The sequence below is a fragment of the Furipterus horrens genome, unplaced genomic scaffold (assembly GCF_987537825.1).
Source record: "Furipterus horrens unplaced genomic scaffold, mFurHor1.1.pri manual_scaffold_9, whole genome shotgun sequence".
NCBI lineage: Eukaryota > Metazoa > Chordata > Mammalia > Chiroptera > Furipteridae > Furipterus > Furipterus horrens.
Window position 1 is genome coordinate 28,442,044 of NW_028327179.1, and position 21,658 is coordinate 28,463,701.

The following is a 21,658-nucleotide window of genomic DNA, read 5'->3' on the forward strand; positions in this document are numbered from 1 at the left end:
AGGGGGCTGTCTCTGATTGCATGCCTTTATAAGCTAGTGACAAAAAAAAAGCAGGCTTTATGAAAAAGGCATGCTTGGGAAATTTTCCATTTCAGGGTTCGGTGACTTTCTTTTCCAGCTGTGTTGCCTGATAACTCTATTCGAGCCTGCGCCGTGGGAGCAAGTTGGCGGTGTATTTGACTACCACCAGTACAGGAAGGTCACATAGCCATCACATAGCCATCACACCTTGATCAACTGTGCATACGGGGCAATAGTGTCACCATTTGTAAGGAAGCAGGCACTTAGAATGGCTCAGCTGGTTGAGAGTGGTCCTGCAAAGAGGACGGTTATTGGTTTGATTCCTGGTCAGGGCATGTGCTCAAGTCGCGGGCCCAGTCCCTGGTTGGGGCATGTGTAAGAGGCAACCAATGGATGTCTCTCTTGTACATGGATATTTCTCTCCCTCGCTTTCTCCCTCCCTTCCCCTTGCTTTAAAAATAAATAAATTTAGAAAAAATTTAAATATTAAAAAATATATTTTAAAATAAAATATTAAAAATATTTTTTAAAAAGAAGTGACATAAAATCAACTCCTTCTTGTGTTTTTGAGTAGGCAGTGGAGGGGTGGTGACATTTTTGTGATAAGCTTATCGGGTATTCCTTCTGGACACTTGGTCTTAACTTGGCTTTCTGGCCACCCAGTATATTCCATTGCTGGGCCTAAGTTGTTATGCTGGCTCACAAAGACAGATAATTATAATACTCTATAAAAAGTATAGTTAACAAAATATTATGAAGACAGAGCAAGGTGCTCTGAATTCTGATGGAAAGATGGGGAGGAGGGCAGCACAGTTGGAGGGAAGCTGAATTTTAAATTAATTAGTAAGAGTTCGCTTAGCAAAGGGTAACAGTTGAGGATGGTAGAGGGCTGAGTGTGTGTGGAATTTCCAGGTAGAGTAGTCAGCCATATTGGAAACAGAAGTCATAAGTATATGCATAGGTTAGAGAGTGAGATATAGATTCAGGATTTCACCCAGAAAGATACTTAGAGAGAAAAGACTCATGGGCTGAGGATAAATACTTGAGAAGTCACAGACAGACTGGTTCACAGAGAACCTCCAGCAGCAAAAATCAGAGGTCCCCTTGGAGAATCAGGACATCCAGTCTTGGAATCCAGGGGGAATAATCCACAGGCTTTAGACCAAATTGGTCAAAAGTTTCATTTTGTTTGGCTCATCAGGGTTTATACTATTTTTTTAAAAATAGTTATCAACATTTAAGAGTTAAGAGATGTCACATAAAATCTGCATTTCTAACTTCTTTGAAACATTGGGAAATCTGGCCTTATAGGGCCTGTACTCCTCCCAGTGAAACAGGGGCTGCCCTTCTGCTAGGTCCTCATATACATCTTAACGTGGCCTTTTTCATTCATTGGCATGGCCTGCCTGGTTCCTCTGGGCATTTGAATTTGAGATCTTTCCCTAGAAATTCAAAGAGGATGTGATCAACTAATGTTCAGTATGGCAGAGGAATGAATAAAAAATGAGAAAATCTCCTCCATCTTTGCATTAGGAAATTATGGGTCAGCTGTGTGACCTGAATAAGGGAAGATTAAGAAGGAGGTAAGGTGTGGAAGTAAGATCCCAATTGCCGTGGGTTAAGGAGTAGCCAAGAGGGAAGAAGGAAGGTGGTGAGTATGGAGGGGCAGGTATTTCTTTCTGTAAAGGTCCATAGAGCAGATATTTTTGGCTTTGAGGGCCACATGATCTCTATCACAACTACTCAACTCTGTTGTTGTAGTGTGAAAGCAGCCATAGACAATATAGTATAAACAAGTGTGTGTGGCTATATTCCAATTAAATTTTATTGACAAGGATAGACTTCCTGTGGACCATAGTTTGCCAAACCCTAGATGGGCATGTTGGGTCAAGGGTTTGAATATTAGGTTGGGAGGAATGTGAGCAGGTCTGTAGACATGAAGGGAGTGGGGTCAGTGGAGAGGAAGATGTGGAAGGTAAAGAAATACAAAAGAAAAACCGAGGAAGCCCCTTCCAGAGGGAGATGGGCCAAGGCCCCTGGTGGTGGTTAGGGGAGAAGGAAGTCCTAACCCACCGAGACCTGGGCAGAGTTGGAGAATAAGTTTGTAGCATGTACAAATAAAACAAGGTAGAACTTTGTGCTACTGCTGATGCCAGTTTTGTGGCGAAAGTAGGAAGTAAAGCAGTCAGCTGAGAGTCATCCAGGAGATGAGATGAAGGAACTAGTCAAAAACAAATAGAAGGGTTTATAAGCAGTGCTCAGGGCTCAGCTGAGGTTGGAAACCACAAAACAGTTGTGTAGTCACTTTGTGCCATTGTGCAGTTGCAGCCACAGCACTAGAGTTTAGAGTTTAAAGTTGGAGAAGGTAGACTGTAACATGGATCATGAGTTTTGATTTTTCTGGTGAGACAGTGATTTAGAACAAAGGGGCCCAGACTGAGTAGTGGAAGAGAGGCCAAGAGGGTCCTGTTAGACGGTAATCAAAGAATAGCCAAAGAATTTGAGGGTTTTTATTTTTATTTTTAAATTCAGGATGAGCCTCCTTTTAGCAAAGTTAACTCTTTTAAAAAAAATAATTTATTTATGTTTGTTTGTTTGCTTATTTTATTTTTAGGGAGAGAGGAAAGGAGAAAGAGAGGAAGAGAAACATCACTGTATGGTTGCCTCTCACTCACGCCCCCAACTGGGGACCTGACATGCAACCTAGTCATGTGCCCTGACTGGGAATCGAACCAGTGACACTTGGATCACATGCCGATGCTCAATCCACTGAGCCACAGCAGTCAGGGCTTGAGGGTTTTTATGAACAAACACAGTGGATATGAAGGTAGAGAGAGCAGAAAAGATAGGAGGTGATCTAAGAATAGACCCTTGGAGTTTAGAATTTCTGAGTTGGAGCATTTCCAGGATATTAAGATCCAGGAGAGGGGACTGAAATGCAGTGCAGCAAAGAAGATTCAGGAATCCTGAGGCAAAATTGCTCACTGGCTGTCTTCATCAAGTTTGAAATCTCTCAGGATTCAGAGTGGAAGGGATTTTACTCATTGATGGAGAGTGGCCTGAAGGCAGTAGATGACAGCAATGAAGAGGAGTGGAGGATGGGTATCTGGATGGCATGAGCATTAATGAGAGAGGCAGGAACAATAGCCTGCTTCCAGGCTCTGCAGATGCCTGCCTGGTTGGTGGCCCTGCTTAGCAAGCACATCTCGGTTTCCAAGGAGACCAGTTCATCACTATCTCCACAGACAAGGCAGGCTGGGGCCTGTTGTTCAAGATAGGAGGAGTCTGCTGTTATGCTAACCCTCTCCTTAATACATGCAAGCCCTGGTATGAGTTTTTCTTGCTCTTCCATGACATAGACCTGTCAATAAAGAATATGTCAGCCTTCTCTGCTTGCCTGCTTTTTGCTTGTCTCTGATTCTGTTCACGTTGGACAGAGTAATTCTATTCAAGTTCAATAATGGATGTCCTATCCCCTCTCTCTTCCACCAGCAAGTAGACAGGCAATCCCAACATCTGTCTAAATGCATCTGTGGAGAAGAGACAGGAGTCTTCTTAAATGACATTGGCACACCCTGCAGGGGCTGTAAGAATTGGGCTGTGGCAGAATCCATTTGGAATCTCATGTCAGGGACAGTGCAAGTTGTCAACAGTCCGTGACCATCCTTCTCCCAGCTCTGTCCTGAGACAGGCCTGGGATTAGGACTTTCCAGGTGGAGGATTCCAAGGACTGTCCAAAGAGAACAGTAATAATGGGTGTAATGAAAAAAGACAAATATACTATGTGCAGCTTGTTGAAACTACACATAGTGTAGTTTTTACAGCATTGTTAATCATCCTGTTCAATTTAATAAGCCTCCTTTCTTTCTCCCAGAAATTGAAGGTTTGCTTTTGACACCAAGTATGAGCTGGCCCTTATGGTTTAGAGAGAGGAACAAACAACACTTAAGACAGAAAATACCAGCACCCAGGGCTGGGCCATGCCATTATCTCTGGAGCCTTAGAAGCAGAGGCTGAGTCAGCACTATTCCTGCTCTGCCGAGTCTGGAAGAGGGGCTTCTCAGCTGTTTAAAGAAGAACAGCTGAAAAGGAGGCCTGGGCTCTCTCTGCATATCTTAGGCATGAATCATACCAAAAGGCTGGGATTTGTCCCTTCAGATTAAAAACTATTAAAAGCTAAGACCCATACCTCTCCACATAAGTATCTCTAAAAACAGTCAATACTTGGGAATATGACCTACAAGTGCAAGGAGCCAGTCGGAGAGAATGCCGACTCCTCTTTTTTGTTTTTTAATTGAATTTATTGGGGTGATGCTTAATAAAACCATAGAGGTTTCAAATATACATCTCAATAAAACATCATCTGCATACTGTATAGTATGCTCACCACCCAAAGTCAAGTCTCTTTTCGTCCCCATGTATCCCCTCTTTGCCCACCTCCCCCGACCCCTATCCCCCTTTTCCTCTGGCTATTACCATACTGTTATCACTTACATGTGGAATACAGTATAATTGACAAAATAATTTAACAAAATAGAAACAGAAGCATAGATACATAGAACAAACAGCTGTCAGAGGGGAGGAGGTTTGGGGGGCTGGGAGAAAAAAGGTGAAGGGATTAAGCAATATATATATTGCTCTTCTTAATTCTGTGTGTGTGGGGGGGGTGGGGGCATGGTATTGACTCACATCCTGAGTGGATAGACAGCATCAGCCTTCAGTTAAGACAAGAAGAGGGGAGAACATTTACCCCTGGTTCTCCCTTTGGACAGAAGAATCAATTCTTATGGCACTAACATTTTGGAATTTTTGGTTTGTTTTAATAAGTCTGAAATTATCCACCCAACATATCTGATTTTACTTGCACAGTAATTTTTAACATGTCAGCTAAGCCCACCTACGTTCATCTTATGTATAGATGCTTATATAGATGTTGTGATATTCTCAGACAAGAGAATAGAACACAAAGCTAAGAAATAATTTCACTTCCATTTAGTAACATCTGTTCTCTGCAATGTAGGAAAAAATAGACGACACCAGTATGATTTTCAATGAAAAGCATCGAAGCTTTTAAGAAGTTTTGACACCCGGACCTGAGCTCACACCAATCACAACAGAATCCATGGGGGTGGGAACTAGATTTCCCCAGGTGATTCCCCTGAATAGCCGAGACCCCTGGAGAATGTTGTTTACCCAAGTGATGAGTGGTGTCCCACTTAATTCAAATCACAGTGTATTCACCGCCATTTTTACTTAGCATTCTGAGGGTTGATTTGATTATCCTGAGAATATTTCTGGAGCATAATATAATGATAATCATTGGGGATCAAGCAGAGATAAGAGCCAGATGGGAAGCAGAAGGTTTCATGAATCAGAAAAGTTTGTCAGTTTTCAAACCTAAAGGAGCCCAAAGCATCCGTCAAAGTGAGAGGTGCAGAGCCCTGAGTCTGGAGAGCCCCTGGGACATAGCACAGAAATAGTGGCTAAAGCATAAATTGGAAGTGAGCCAGGGAATTTTCCTGGAAAAATTTTTCTCTGTAACAGAATCTAGCAAAATATAATAGGATCCTTGGGTAGGCATGCTCTGTTTAAAGGGACAGGAACACAGTGTATAGACCTCCAAATTCTTTGTCTCTAAGATGGTGATCCTAAGAATTATTTTTCTAGTTGAGAGGTTCCTTTATTATCATTTTTTTCAAGAAAATAGCCACATTTCTTTATCAAATATGTGTTGAGTGTCTTTTCTGTGCTAAGTATACTGTCAGTTGCTAGGGATTCAACTGGGCTGCGTGAACTCACTGAGAAGTAAAAGTCACGATGAGAGAAGTGAGCCAAGGAGGGGCTGCTGTCAGCTCACTGGAAAATCAGAGAAAAGAGGGGCCTTGGAGACAGGTTCAGGGGGTGAACCTGGGAGGAGTTGCTACTGTCCTCTGCTCCCCTGGTTGCAAGTCTTGTGGGGATCCTTAGAGACTAGGAGACAGAGACAGAGATACACACCTAAGGGAAAAGGGTGTGAGCATTCTCCAGGAAGAGCCTGCAGTGGATCCTTTGTCTTGAGGCTTTTGTCTTTCTTTGGCAGGAATCCTAGGGGAGGTCTTAGAGGAGGGTCTTAACAGAATATTCATTAGCTTTCCAGGTGTGTCCTTCAATATGTTGATTCATCAAAATAGGGGTATAGAGGGGTCAGATTATTTTCTGGTTAGTTTCAGGGGACTGAGAGCGAGGCTGGTCTACCCTGAGACTGTCTGGAATGTGTAAACAATTTGCTCCTAAGTGCCCTTGGTTGGGGAAGATAAAACTTTGTGATTCATTAGCTGGCTGTAAATTGATCAGATCGTTTGGCCTTGTCTCAGTTTCCTTCATTCCACTTGCCAAGGATTTCCCTAGCTTCTTACTACCCTGCCTCAAAGTGAGCTATAAGAAAGCTAAGCAGTGGTTCAAGACTCACACTGTTGTGATTGGTACATTTTCTAAAAGTCCTTTCCTGGTTGGCTTGTTCTTTTATCTCTTATGTGATTATTAAGTCACTTAACTTCTTTTAGAAAACTCACATTTTCCTGTGACTACATTCCTGAAAAATTCAGATCCTACCTGATATTTGAAGGACTTATTTTTTTCCACATTTATAAATCAAGGTCAGCTGCTCTAAAATCCGTAGACTTAGTATGCTAACAAGGTGCTTACACACTTTTTTGCCAAATACAGCACCAAAACTCCATTACTGTTCAGCTCCCCTTCTAATGGTAGGTATACAGCTTTGCCAAATATTAACTTAAGATATAGTCCCATCTTGATGAAGCAGAGACAACAGTCCATCTTCCTAAGTTGTGATTATTAAATCAGAAAAGTTCTGTCACATCCTTGGTGCTTTGTTCAACACGTGGTAAACTCTCAAAAATGAGTTAGCATGACATAGTATTCTGAAAAGTTTAAGACAAGTTCAGTTATGAACAAGTTTGAAAGTATGAATGGAAGGTGGGCAGTGTTTGGGGTGCAAGGAAGAAACAAGGAGGTAGATGTCTTAGCAGGGGAGACCAGGCAGTTTGGGATCCTAAACATAAGAGCCAGGAACAACTTATCTGGAGCTTGGTGTGTGCCACTAAACTGGATGAAATTCTTTGCAGAAGTCAACATAGACTGAATTGCTAGGATAAGAAGTTATTTCTTTTACATCTTTTCAAGTTTTCAGAGCTGTTGCCCATTTCTACCGTATTAGATTTGGGTGAAAATATCTCTGCTTTACCCACATCTCTGTTCCTGGTGATTATTTTTTAATTGTTTACTTTGTCACATCTTTTTTCTTGAGTAGTGATACCTAATCTTTTAAGTATCTTTTGTCTCTCTCCTCAATAAATTTATTTGCAGTCTCCATGTGAATCCATTGGGCTCTTTCCTTTTTCTCATTTCCCAACACTTCCTTGCCCACGGCCTCTTTATCTATTTGCTGGTTTATTGCACAGCTTCTCAGTGGAACTTCTTTAGCTGCCACTGGGGAAGATTCTGAGCTGAATTGTAAAGGGCTTATTAGCACGGTACTTTATACAAGAAATTATAACTGTTGCTTTTATAATCATCTGTGAGACTGAAGCAGAGAGAAAAAGAGAGTCTACCAAGGCTGGTGAGAAGGGACTAGTCTGGGTAGAAGGGAGGAGTTACTAAAACATAAAGGGATATAGATGTTCAAAACCAGAATAGCAAACAATACACTCTGGTAGGTCAGTGATATTTACCAGACTGATTTAAGGCTTAAAGTGCAGGCAGATTTGCTAAGCAATTACACTGAGACCAGACAGGCCCAGGGAGTCAGAAGGCTAAATTAGATTATTAAACATAAGATGCCAAGGAAGGTGAGCTGCTCTTGCACAGCATTTGTATCTGGAATGAATAAATTGCAATAGCTATTTCTCCCAGGCTTCCACCCTAGAGGGAAAACCAGGATGAAATGAACACAACAGTTTAAAGATAAACATTCTGGTTTACGTGATGCAAAAAAAAAAAAAAAAAAAAAAAAAAGAGGTTGATTTATTTCTAGGATGGCTCAGCTGCCTGGTTTCCCCTGATCTTATTTAAGTACAGTTTGTAAATTAAGCAGGGGACTTAATGTTCCTGGAGCCACCTTCTACCCAGTCTCTAACAATAGAAACATCAGAACCACCCTATACTTCCCTCATTTATTAGGCAGAAAGTCCATGTGGCTGCCTTCCCTTTTTCATTTTTACTTAGCATGTGGACTGATCCCTGCAGTCTATTCTATGTGTCAAGCAGAGTTATACGTCCACCAAATTTCATTTTTTTGCATGTACCATTCCAGTTCTCCCAACATCATTTGTTGAAGAGGCTCTTTTAACTCTGACTTATGCTCCTGCCCTCTTTGTCAAATATTAATTGACCATAGACACATGAGTTTGTTTTTGGGCTCTCTATTCTGTTCCATTGATCCATGTGTCTGTTCTCATGCCAATACTGGACTGTCTTGATTACAGTGGCCTCATAATATAGTTTGATATCAGGTATTGTGATCCCTCCTACTTTGTTCTTCTTTCTCAAGATTGCTGAGGCTATTCAGGGTTATTTTTGGTTCCATATAAATTTTTGAAATATTTGTTCTAAATCTGTGAAATATGTCATTGGTATTTTAATAGAGATTGCATTGAATCTGTAGATAGCTTTGTGTAATATAAACATTTTAATGATGTAATTCTTCCAATCCATGAACATGGTATATGCTTTCATTTATTTTTATCTTCCTTAATTTTTTTCTTCAATGTTCTTTACTTTTATGAGTATAGGTCTTTTACCTCCTTGGTTAAGTGTATTCCTAGGTACTTTATTTTTCTTGTTGATTTAGTAAATGGGATTTTTTCTAGTTTCTGTTTCTGATATTTCATTGTTGGTGTACAAAAATGCTTTTGATTTCTGAATATTGACTTTGTATCCCATTATTTTGCCAAATTCACATAATAGGTTGAGTAGTGTTTGGGTGGAGCCTATGGGGTTTTCTATGTACACTATCATGTCATCTGCAAATAATAACCGTTTTACTTCCTCATTTCCAATTTGGGTGCCTTTTATTTTTCTTGTCTGAAAGTAAATTTTACATTATAAATAAAAATGGGAGGAAATAAGTGGAATGGAGTGAGATGCCTATAGTATTAGGTTTAAACATAAATTTTAAAAAAAGAACAATATAGTGAGAGAGAGAGAGAAAATAGGAACCAATGGAGAAAAAGATTCACCACAGCACTATCAACAACAAATGAGCAAATATTAATATAGGTAGGATAGGAATCAGATGGAAAAAGGAAAGAAAGAAAAGCTTAAGCGCTGTCTAGAGGAAGAAGAAGTGATTTTGAGAGGATGGAGGGAGGAGAAATACTAAGAGTGAGGAATGAAAACCAGGCTAAGATAGGGGGAAAAAAAAGATTTAAAACAACAAAAAAGAAAGGGCAAGAGGAAGGCAGAATGGAGTAGGAGAGGGAAACAGTAAAATTTGAGATTTGAAATACAAAAATAGTGAAGATCTAAAAATAAAATTGAAGAAATGCAACAACCACCATATCCACAACCAACAAGCGAAGACTGATAAAAAGGTGAAGAGAGAATCAAAGTATTTCAAGAGAAGGAATAAGAATGAGATGACCGATGACAAGAAAAATGGTTTTGAGAGGCTGAAGGGGGGGGGAGTAGTAAGAGTGCAGCATGGAAACAAGTCATAGCAAGAGAGAAAGTAAAATTTAAAATAAAAATAAGAGGCAAGAAAAAGATAAAATGGAGTAAAAGACGGGAGAAGTCAAATATGAAATTTGAAATAAACTACAACACAAAAACTAGAGACATATGGGCACAAACTCGAAGGACAAGAAATGAATGTTAAAAAGCTCTGCAGAAGAGAAAATAATGCAAATTATGAAGAAGTCAATGGTGGAATTCATCTCAGTAGAATCTAGTGTTTACCACTGTTTTCTCTTTCTGAATCTGCTCCTGGTGATGTCAGATGGTGTCCCAGTCTAGGTTTAGGCAGCCTGTTCTAGACTACCAGTGATCTACAGTCTGTGGCTCTCTCCTTCAGTTGTTAATCTAGTCAATTATATAATTAGCAGTCAGGTTTAATAACCTCAAGGTGGGGCAGACTAATTCCTGTGGGTGGAGCTATTGCTTCCCCTCAGGCTGATGCCACTTCAAGGGGACTGCTCTGCCTGAGCAAGATGGTTCCTGCAGTATGGGGGATGAGTCAGCACAGGGATCTCATCAGCTGCTCTCTCAGTTCTTTCTCCAAAGCCACTGTCCCCAAACTCTCCTCAAACACCTCTAGTCCACTCTACCCACCCACCTCCACCTTTGCCAGAGCCCAGGGTAAGTGGCTGCAAATGAAATCTTGTGTGTTGGCCCTTTGAGAGGCTCTCTACATCTTCAGCTGTCTTCCCCTGGCAGACAGAAACCCCACAACTCCTCACTTCCAGCTCTGGTGCTGTAGGCAGGGGAGCCAAGTTTGGGGTTTATACCCCACACTTCTCAGGGGGAATCCCCTGGTCACTGAAATTTCCCTCTGGCACTTCAGTTGCCACCTGTGGGAGTCCAGCCATCCCTCCTGCGTTTCCTCTACACTCTGTACCAGTCATGTAGTGGTGAAGTGGTTTCTTCTGTCTGTCTGTGGTTATAAGGCTTCTCTCCAGCTATCGTTCAGTTGGTTAGTCCAGATGATTTCTCCACAATTTAGTTGTAATTCAGGTTGCTCTTGGAAGGAGGTCAGTGTAGCTTCTACTCACTCCTCTGCCATCATGGATCTCCTTAAATTATTCCAGTTTGGAAATGAAGAAACTAATGCTTGGTAAAGTTCAGGATTTTCCTTGAGCCAGTTACTAAGTGGATTTGGACCAAGGCCTATGGGACTTGTAGGCATTGTCATACAACTATGGTTTACTGCTGACTAAAGATCCAGCTCACCTCAGATCTCCCCATTCTCATACTTAAATACCCAATGACATGCTGAAAAGAAACATCATTTCAAACTTACTCATATAGATCCAGTATTATTAGTCTTAACAATTATTCTACCACTCCAAACCCCAACCTCATCCAAAATACACGTCCCTCCTCTGCTATTCCTTATTTTTTTCAAGGTAATGGTCTCCAAAAGTTTCCAAGTTTAGAACATCTTTGGACATTAATTCAACACAAATTGCTGGAGCAACAAATATGTGTTGGGTAAGCACTGTATCATTCTACTAGCTCTGAGAAAAGAAGGAGAAATTACTGAATAATGTGCAGTCGCAGGGTGGGGACAGGAATAAGATGCAGAAGAAAATAACAATAAAAGGCAACAATTTTCTCTGAAAGAGATACAAACAGAAGCAGAAGCAACGTTTTTTACTGTGAAGCAAACTAGGCAATCTCTGAGTAGCTGGGATGGCGCTCTATTCCCTGTGGCAACCCCTCTGTTATTTGGTCAGATTTCTTTTCTAACAGCCAGAGGCATAGATACAGGTCTACTTCCTGCCCTCTCCCTGCTTTCTGCTTGCTCTTCCATTCTACACACAGCTCCCTCCTATTCATCCCCCTTTCCCTCCCAAGTTCTGGCCAGAGGTAGCATCTGCCTAGGGACAGCAGAAGCTCCACCCCTCTGAAGTCTTGCTGGGACCCCACAGGAGTGAGGTAATGACGAGTCTGCACTATCATATCCACACAAGCAGAACATGGAGGAGGCATGGGGCGGGGGGATAGGGTACATAGAGAGCAGGCTGAGAATAGCGGATGGCTGCCCATAGCTCCCCCTGGTCAAAGGCTGCATCTCTTTCTGTGTCACAGAAATGGAACTCATTGGTTGGGGATTAGGTCTTAAAATAGTTTATAAAGCTACATAGGTGTTTCCACAGGTGTTTCTTATGATGTGCAGGTAGAGCTGAGAATCACAGGAGTTAATTCAATTTTGTATAGTGTTTTCATCAAAAAGTTATTTTTGTGAGCTACCACTAGGGAAAGCTGACAAGGCAGTTCCTTTCATATACTGAAGAGTTAAGTTTAAAGATTGTAAATGACTAAAAAAATTGTAATTTCAAAATGCAAAAGATTAAAATAGGTCTTGATATTTCCCCTTCTAAGTTTGTGGGAAACTTATGGGAGTAGCTGGGAAGCCTCCTGCTAATATTTCTTGGTCTAGAGGTGGGCAGGGTATTATGGCCAAGGCATAAGATCAGTTTTATAATGGTGGTGTCTGGATTTCAAATATTAACTGTTGTCCAATTATGATAATAATAATGGATGGTATTTTAAAACTCCTATTGTGTGTCAAATGCTCTGTTAGATTTCACTAGTTCTCTGATTGCCTCTAAGCCCCGCAATAGTCCTGGTAGTTTTATAGGTTCTACTTGACAGGTGAAGGAACCAAGGGCTAAGTAATAAAACCAGGATTCCAAAATGAATATCAATGATTCCAGAGTCCCGAATCTGAATATGAGAGCTCTTGAGAGCATGAAGCTGGGTGGAGAGGGTTGGCCAAACATGAAGTAAAAGCCAGGATGTGAGAGTATATAGACCAAAGATATGATTGGCAATAAGGAGGAGAGAACAGGGGATGGGAAGTGAGCAGACTGATTGCCAGGACAAGATATGATTGTGTTTGGCCATTTCTCTCCTTCCGTTTAAGATCCTATTCTGTTTGGCAGAGATGGTTTGTGTGGAGGTGAGCCTTGGCCTGCGCTCCAATGAGTACACCAAGTGAGGAGGGGTTCTGGACAATATAACATTCCTCTGAGATGCCAGTGGTCCTCCACTTAGTAGATGAACTTTCTACTTTCCCTGGCCCACCAGAAGGTTTCTCAAAAGTCCTCTTGGAGCTCCTGAGCTTGCTAAGTGACCACTTTTACTTCATTAGATTTTTCTTGAGCACCACCATATGCCAGAAAGCTTGCTAAACACAGGATTATGTCAATGAGTCCAGGAGGATGGGGTCCTGGGAGATGGTAGAGGGTAAAGTGTAGTTTGGGGTTAGAAGGTGTTCTGTGTGAAGGAGGATGACAGCTTGCTCTGGGCATGCTCCATGGGGGCTGGATAGGTAGCCAAGCCATGTAATCAGCTACCTGCCTAAAGAGTGTTCAAAAGAGTACTGTCTACAGTCCAACACCAGGCAGACAGATGACCATGGGAATATATTTGGCAGCTGGAAGTAAAAGGCTAGGGGACTGGTTGTATCAAATTGTGTTGGGCTGAATGTGGCTAAGGAATTGGCTAAAATGAAGGCCGTAGTCATATTTTCCAAGGGCCTTTGAGACTGAGAATGGTGGATCACACGTGTCAGTCAGGATTTCCCAGAGAAACAGAACGAATAGAAGGCTGTCTATATATTGAAAGAGATTTATTTTAAGGAATTGTCTCATGTGATTATGTAGAGGCTGACAAGTCTGAAATTTGTAAGGCAGTGTAACATGCTTGAAACTCAGACAGGTCTTCCTTCTCCAGGAAACCTTGGTTTTTACTTTTAAGGCCTCAACTATTGGATGAGGCCCACCTTTGTCAGGAATAGCCTATTTACTTGAAATAAGGAGCTTATAGAAATTAATCACATCTACAAAATTCCTTCACAATAATGTCTAGACTAGTGTTTGACCAATGGGCACCATGGTCTAGGCAAGTTGACACATAAAATTGAACCATCACAATACCCTTAGATTACTTGGTCTAGGGCAGGGATCAAGAAGTGCTTAGTATGAAAAGTGGGCAGCCAAGAAGTGCTGTTGAGACTCATTATGGATGTGGTGTCACCAGACACCCTGTTGACTGGAGTTGGAACCATACATGAACAGCAATGTTTTTTTTCGGGGTGTAGGGAGGACGAGTGCCCTGATTTTGCTTGGCAGTTGTGTACAGCTTTGCCTATGGAAGCCTTCTAGCCTTTTCCTTCTCAAGACTGCCCCAGATGTCAAAGATTTTTGTGAGCCTTGCCAAGGAAAAGCATTCTTCTGCTGCTTGAACTGGGCCATGCTGTGGCCAAGTTTTCAGACTGGAGGATTTCCTGGGCTTAGGCAATATCCTAGATAGCTTATCTGCTAGGAATACTGGGAACATAGCAAATGGTGAAATTAAACTACCTGAAGATGGTGTTGCTCAAATGACCTAAATCAAAGCTGAACAGTAGAATCATCTAGAGAGCTTTTAAACATATATATGCCTTGGCCCTAGTGCCTGAGATTCTGATCTAATTGGCCTACATTGGGATACTATCATAGTTTTTAAAAATATCCCCCAGGTGATTCTAATATACAACCAGGCTCAAGAATCACTGGTCATCTTAGGTCACCTCTTTTAGAAGTAGACCCCAGGCTAAACATTTGCTCTTTATTTTTTTAAGAATAGCATTCACAGAGAAACCAAGATGGGAGTGGGGATGTAGGACAGGGGAGGTAAAGAAGCCAGGCAAAGGTGGCATTTCAGGGCCAGTCCCAGTCTCATCCTGATTCCACAGGAAGTTCTGGAACATAAATTAGATCCCAAGAGTTTGTCTGGTCTTGAGGGAAAGGAGTAAGGTCTCCTCTACTTCCACCTTAGTCAGTCATTGGCTTCCAAGCTGCCAGGGAGAAATAATATAGACTCAGCCACTTCCTGCACTGTGTACAGGTGAGGTGGCTCCAGTGACCAAGGTCAATCATCTGAAGAAGGTCATAGATGAGTGCAGTTAGCAGAAAAACCCTCAGAAGCTAGGGGATTAGGACTCTGAGCTTGAAGGGGTTCAAGGGGGGGTTTAATGGGGGCACTAACAGTTTCATACACCAAATAATGGGTTGTTATTGCTATTTCTGGGTCTGCCTTAGTTGCTAGTGGTCTGTGTGAAGACATCAGGAGCCTGTTATATAAAATTTCTGCTTCAAGGACTTAGCAACAGCTTTAATTGATAATAATACTTAGAAATGTCAAGAATGGTGGAGGTTCTGAGAATTTTTCCCTCCCTACTTTCAAACTAACAAGTTAGCCTGAGGGTTTTATGCACACTGGCAGGAGAGTGAGAACCCTGAGTCAGAGACAAAGAATTTAATTATAGTGAGCAGTAGCTAGAGAATCAGCATTTTCTTGCAATGGCTTCCTGAACCCAGACTCCCACAGGGCAATGTAAAGAGAGGCATGTGCTGTGAGTTGGTTGCATTACAGAGAGGAACCCTGAGCTTAGAGAACCTGAATCTTTTATAATGCTCTGGAGGAAGACACTCTTTGTTTTGTTTTTTTAACCGCTCAGTCTACAAACATTCTTGAAAAAAAAAAAAAAATGCCTCTGCTTGCATAACATGCAGACACATGTGGGACCTCTGGATAATTGTCTTCTAACAGCAGGTAGGGGCAGAGAGATCTTTGTTGTCAGCTTTCTACATTTCTGGCTCTGACTGTCAAGTATTTTTTGAGGAAATCCCCTCCCTAATGCACATTTGTAGGTTTTGTCTTTGTTTTTTAACCTCTGCTAACCTCAATTTTCAGCAATTCTCATAAGCTTCCCCCTGCCCTATCCGCCTCCGTGGTTATTACAAATATTACCACTTCATGACATAACGAGAAGCAGTCTACATGACCTTCTTCAGTTTCTAAATCTGAAAACTAACTAAGGTCTTTTAAATAAGGTTTAGGGATCCTTCCATATACAAAGTTTGAAGCCTTAAGCAAAAATGAAATATTTGGGAACATGGCAATTTTAGTAATAGTAATAGGGAAAGGAAAAAAAATACATTAATACCCACAAGAACAACCTGATTTCATTTAAAGTCGTCATAATATTGTACAACATATCTGTTATTCATGTTATAGATGAAGAAATTGAGGTTCAGAGTAGTGACCTGTTTAAGATCACAGTTACCAAGAAATAGTGTTCCCAATATTTGAACCCAAATCCATTCGAATCCAGAGTTCTCTTCCTCCAATTACCATATCTTCATTCTGTATTAGGAGACTGCCCAATAAAAGACAGTATCCTGAAGATGCTGCCTGAAGTTAGTGGCTTCAGTAATGTAGAAAACTATTTGTATCCTCCCTTTTTATAACCGGACATTTGAAAGTCTAAATTTTACCATAAATTTTACTGTGTTATATTGAGGTGCCTTTATTCCAATTCCCTTATTGAAGGCTACCAAAGGACCCAGAGTTGTTTTAATTGAATTATTGAAAATAAAGTATAACATCCTGCTGTGTGTATATAAGCCCTGGGCGAATCTCCTTCCTACCACCCACTGTCACTCATACTATATACACACATGTGTACACTAATACAAAACCAAACTTATCTTTCAGCCCAGGTATACCATTGTTCTCAAGGTCTATGTCCTTGGAATGACTCTTGCCTTTAAAAAGCTACTTAACATGAATAAGTGCTAAAAGTTGAAAGATGACTTAAAAATTATATAAATCTAGTTGGCTTCCACCTTTGAAAATATGAGAATATATTTTTTAACATCAGAAAATTGCAACTCCACATAATGCCTATATTTTTCCTTAGTTTACTGATTGAAAAATACATGAATAAAACCAGTATGAATTCAGTAAAGCTTTGAAATGAGTTTGTATTTTCTTCATCCAACAGCATCGATGTCCACCTGGAAAATAATCACTTGTATATGTGTGAGAAATGGATAACTTCTAGGGAGTCATACACCAAGAGGATTGAAATTTATCCTATAGGCAAGGTGATATCAAAGAGGTTTTGACGCAAATAGGCAAAATTTGATTGATTTTCTTTTCGGAAAGATAATTTTGGTGACAGTGTGGAGAGCCAAATGGCATATGAAAAGATCAGGAAGAAGGTCAGTTAAGAGATAGAAGATGATGCAGAGATACCTCTGACCCCAGCGCAGGAGGACTTGGTGACCAGCTGAATGTGAGGCATACCAGAAAGGTCATGGTCAGAATATTCCTACACATATATACACACACAAGACTGATGTGTGGGCTGCAACCAGACGAGGTCCTTTAGGCAACTGTATATATGGGTCTAAACTGAGCAATATGAACTAGAGCTTCAGACAGCAGGAAGCCATCTGCCTAGGGGAAGGCTTAGGGAAAGCTTGGTTTCCTTCTCAGTGTAAAAGTTTATTCTTGATCTATCTGGGGAAGAGAACAAACTTACTCCTTACTTGTACCCATCTTGAGCCTTGTTGAAAGAGTCGAAATTTCTGGGGATTCTGTATGCTATTCCAAGTATAACTTCCCCCCAGGTGATGACAGTCAAAGGGCTGCAGGAGGGGTGGTTTTAGTTCCAGTGTTTAGTTTGGATTCTCTTAGAAGCAGAGACTGGGACAAGAATTTTAGTAGACACAGATTATTTAGAAATTTCAGGAAATAGGGAAAGAAGAGCAACTAATAAATGGTGATATTATTATAGTGAGAGAATGGAGCTTAATCTCACAAGGTCCTTCTTGGAAATGATGCAAAATACATGCCTCAGGGATGAGGCAGCTAGGATATTTATATAACAACTCCCAAGAGTTGTTGGTGGAGGGATACTCCTAGGGGTGTTAATTCCTCTGCACTTCTCACCTGCCAAATACTTAGGTAGAAAGGCCTATTGTGTTTAAAAAAATATTCCCCAGGCAACAGGAGGCAGATATACTGGCAACTGGAAGTCATCTGGAACCCACCAAAAGGTCTGAAGGCTGGGGGAGAGCACTGACTATGTCTGCTACTCCCAGCCCTGAAGGAAAAGGTCATACACACAGACAGCAGGGTGGCACCTCTAGACCTTTCAGGGCTTAACTAGTAAAATCAACAAGAAACATAAAAACAATGCAATCTCAATGGAACAGAAAGGGAAAATGTCGCCAAAGCCCAACCTACTGGGCCAGTGTGTTTAAAGGAAGCTGAAATAGCCACCAGGGAAATACCAACCTGCAAATGTGTAAGATGTGTTAGAGCTGCATTGCTCTGGACCCTGAGTGCTCTGTTTAACAAACTTAGTTACCCAGTGTCTTTGGTACTATCAGTAGTTTAGATCAGGGGAGGGCAAACTTTATGTATAATATTTTAGACTTTGTGGATCATATAGTCTCTGCCACAACCATCTAACTGCCAATATTGTACCAGATGAGCATGGTTGTGTTCCAGTAAAACTTTACTTACGGATACAAACTTGAATTTCATATATTTTTGATTTAGAATGAAATAATGATATTAATCTTTGGTTATTTTTCAACCATTTAAAAATGTAAAACCTTTTAAATTTGTAGGCCATACAAAAACAGGCAGTGGGTCAGGTTTGCCTCATGGCCCATAGTTCGCTGACTCCCACAAAAAGTGACATAATACCTTTGGTTTTGCTTATACCCAGTCTTCAAAATTACAAATATTCATCTCTCCCTTTCTTTTGCTGCACTCCTCACGCTCACACAATCCCCAAGGACAATCTCCAGCATTTACTTCAGCTCTCTCCTTACATCTCCACTATTATCGAGTCATTCCCTAACTCCTAATTCATCTCCCCCTGCTGATTTCTTCTCAAACATTTGTCCTGCTCTCTAACGTCAGAGTTATTTTTTGAAAATGTAAATGCTACTATTATGCTTAATAACCTTTCTTGAATAAATTACTCAAGCCTTTCACAATTATTCTATCTGATCCTGAGGCAAGATGTTTTGTTCATATGTATATGCTATTTTTTAGGTAAGTGTAGATGCTATTATGATAAAGGCAATTCAAGTTTATATAAAGAGTTACTTAAATCGTGGTCTCTTTTTGTTATCTATTTCCACAATCAATGGGTTACTTAAAGTATAAATTATGATGCTTGAAATCTTTTGATTTTATAAGAAAAGGATTTCATAGTTGAAATCTATATATCAACCAAATCAAAACTTTTTATAAAAACCCTCTTTTCTGAGCTTGGAGAACTTCCTCAGCCACCAGTGTTTCATGGCTATGGATCCTGAGGCCAAAGCCATATTCCTTTGTATAATAATTTGGGTTTATGTGGAGGCACTAGGTGGGAAAGGAGGTAATGATTGCTCACTGCCTTTGCTTAGTAAGAACTGAGTTCATTCTTTTTTTTTTTTAAATCCTTGCCCAAGGACTTTTTTATTTTTCCATTGCTTTTAGAGAGAGAGAGAAAGAAACATCTATGTGAGAGGGAAGGATCGACTGATGCCTCCAGTAAGCACCCAGACCCACAACCTAGGTGCGTACCCTGACAGGAAATCAAACCTGCGACACTTTGGTTATGGGATAACACTTCTATCAACTGAGCCACAACTTGGCTGGGGCAGAAATTGAGTTCATTCTTAATAGCACAATTCAACACATTTTTAATGTCTCCAGCACTTATAAATCCCAATAAGTGAATGGGGCAGAAGTAAAAAACAAATATTTAGTGATAATATTACAGTAATAATTTTGTACTGCTAATACATGATAGTTTGTTTTTCTACTGTGTCCTGCAATTAAAAAAGGGGAGGGGGGCTGATGAAACTGATTTCTATCCTAGTAAAGCCACTTATCTAAGTCAGTCTCATACTACATGGGCAATACATTGGACTTTGACTCAAGTAGATTTGAGTTCAAATGTTGGACAAACACTGACCAACCCTTTGATCTTGGATGGGTTGTATCTTTGAACCTCAAGTGCTTCATTAAAAATAATTTAAAAAGGAACAGAATACTTAAAATTATTGTAGGTTTTAAATGAGACAAGTTTGATCTTTTGAAGATTAACAAACAGTATTTTTACTACTTAAGAGTGCCATATTTTACTAACTCATATTTATTTAGTGCTTAGAATGCTAGAACTAAGAGGAATCTTAGAGTGTGTTAATTAGCACTTGTAATTTAACAGGGGTGGAAACCTCAGGAAGAAATGCAAGTTGCTTATGGTCACATCCTAACTCAACTATGTTTCTGAGGCTTAAGCCCAAAGTCTTATCTCATATCTTAGTTGTAGTTTTAACTCTGTTGATTGAGAAATTATCTAGTAATTAAATAAAATGAAAAATCAACATTGACTTGAACTGACTAAATATTTGAGAGTCTTCCTACTGCTGCTGAGTGTATTAGTTGTATGAGTACTTCAGTTAGTTTCATTATCAGAAGATACTGCCAATCTGGTGGAGACAATGGACAGATGCAAGAACAAGATGATGTTCTGCTTAACTCTGCACTCCACGATGAAGCCATTTCTCACCAGGAACTGCAAGAAGAAACCCAAGTGGACTGGAAGAAAGGAGACCACAAAGACAACCAGACTGGACGCGATGGTCCAGGTGCAGGCCTTCCTCTGCTGGGCCCAGTCCTGGGTGGAGTCCCCACGGCTGACCAGAATTTGAAGACTCCTGAAGGAGCAGAAACTCATGATGCCCATGGGAAGAAGGAAGCCAAACACCTCGAGGGGGAAGACGACCTTGGCACTCCAGGTGCTATTGGACATATTGCGGAAGCAACTGTACCTTTCCACTTGCCAGTTGGAGTAGTAGTAGGGGGTAGACCCGGTCCACACCAGGACCCAGATGGTGCAGCAGATCCCGAAAATCTTCCTGGGGGACCGGCAGTGTCTGGCCAGGAACGGGTACTGGATGACCAAGTATCTATCCAGGCTGATGAAGCAGATTGTAAAGATGCTGCCGTACATGCTGATGAAGTAGAAGCACTCTACCAAGGTACACAAGGATGAAAAGGGAGCCTCCACGTGGGCCAGCACAATCTTGAACAGGAGGGCGAGCACCAGCAGCAGGTCAAAGACCGCCAGATTGATCATGTAGATGGAGGTGGCGACATAGTCCGAAAATTTCTTCCTGAGGAAGGTGCGGAAGCCCCGGATGGCCAGCAGGTTGAGGATGAGGCCCAGGAGGAAGGTGGGGACATGGACCACCAGCTGCATGGTCTTCGTCAGCTCATTCACAACACTGAAGGAGCAGTTTGACTGGCTCATGTTCTTCTCTGCAACATCAACAATGGATTAGATGAAACTCCTCTCGCTCTGTAGAGGAAAGGGGCTCCAACGATTTTGTCAAGAATAATAAACATTTACCTTTTACCACACAGAGATTCGTGTCCATTGAAACACGATGAAAAAACACAGGGGAGGACACTTGCCTCTAATTCTGCTGCCGAGATATAACCACTGTTTCTTTTTCATGTATGTCATTCCAGACTCTAGAGAAGGAAAACTCTGACTCCAAAAAACCTCCGCTGCCTTGCAGCATACCTCTTCAGGGGAAAGGCTAAGGGAGTAAACCCCGACAGAAAATCCGGAGCCGGAGTCCCTAAGGCGGTTTGACGTTGTAGTCAACACCGGCAACTCCTGCGGCGCACCTGAAGCCAAGCTGTATTGACTCCGTCTTTCCCTTGGACCCTTCAGCTGCGAAAAGAGGGGGGGTCTGCTGCATGGGCAACAGCAGACCCTCCATATCACCCTGCCCAGGCTCTGTAGCTTCAGCTCCACTGGAGAGGACACTCCAGCGTCATCGCAAGATGTCGATTCAACACAGGAGGAGACAGATACCGTGTCACTCCCGAGTCGGAATGCACAGCCATTCTCGGCGGTGCAGATAGACTCTTAAGAAGCTACACCATCGTCTCTCGAGACGGACGGCTGCCGACGACGGTGGAGACAATAACATCAACTCAACCAAACCTTGCTATAATTGGGCTGAAATAAAAGTTTGAGACTACAGAGGGAGGCAGGTAT

The 21,658-nt window shown here is 41.3% G+C and overlaps 1 protein-coding gene across 1 annotated transcript; it reads right to left on the bottom strand.

Moving 5' to 3' along the window:
* Positions 1–20,041: 20,041 nt before the first annotated feature.
* LOC150001488 (G protein-coupled receptor 55-like) lies at positions 20,042–20,899 on the bottom strand. The gene has a single exon (XM_090286878.1). The coding sequence runs from the start codon at positions 20,897–20,899 to the stop codon at positions 20,042–20,044; it is 858 nt and encodes a 285-aa protein (XP_090143004.1).
* Between the last annotated feature and the right edge of the window lie 759 nt (positions 20,900–21,658).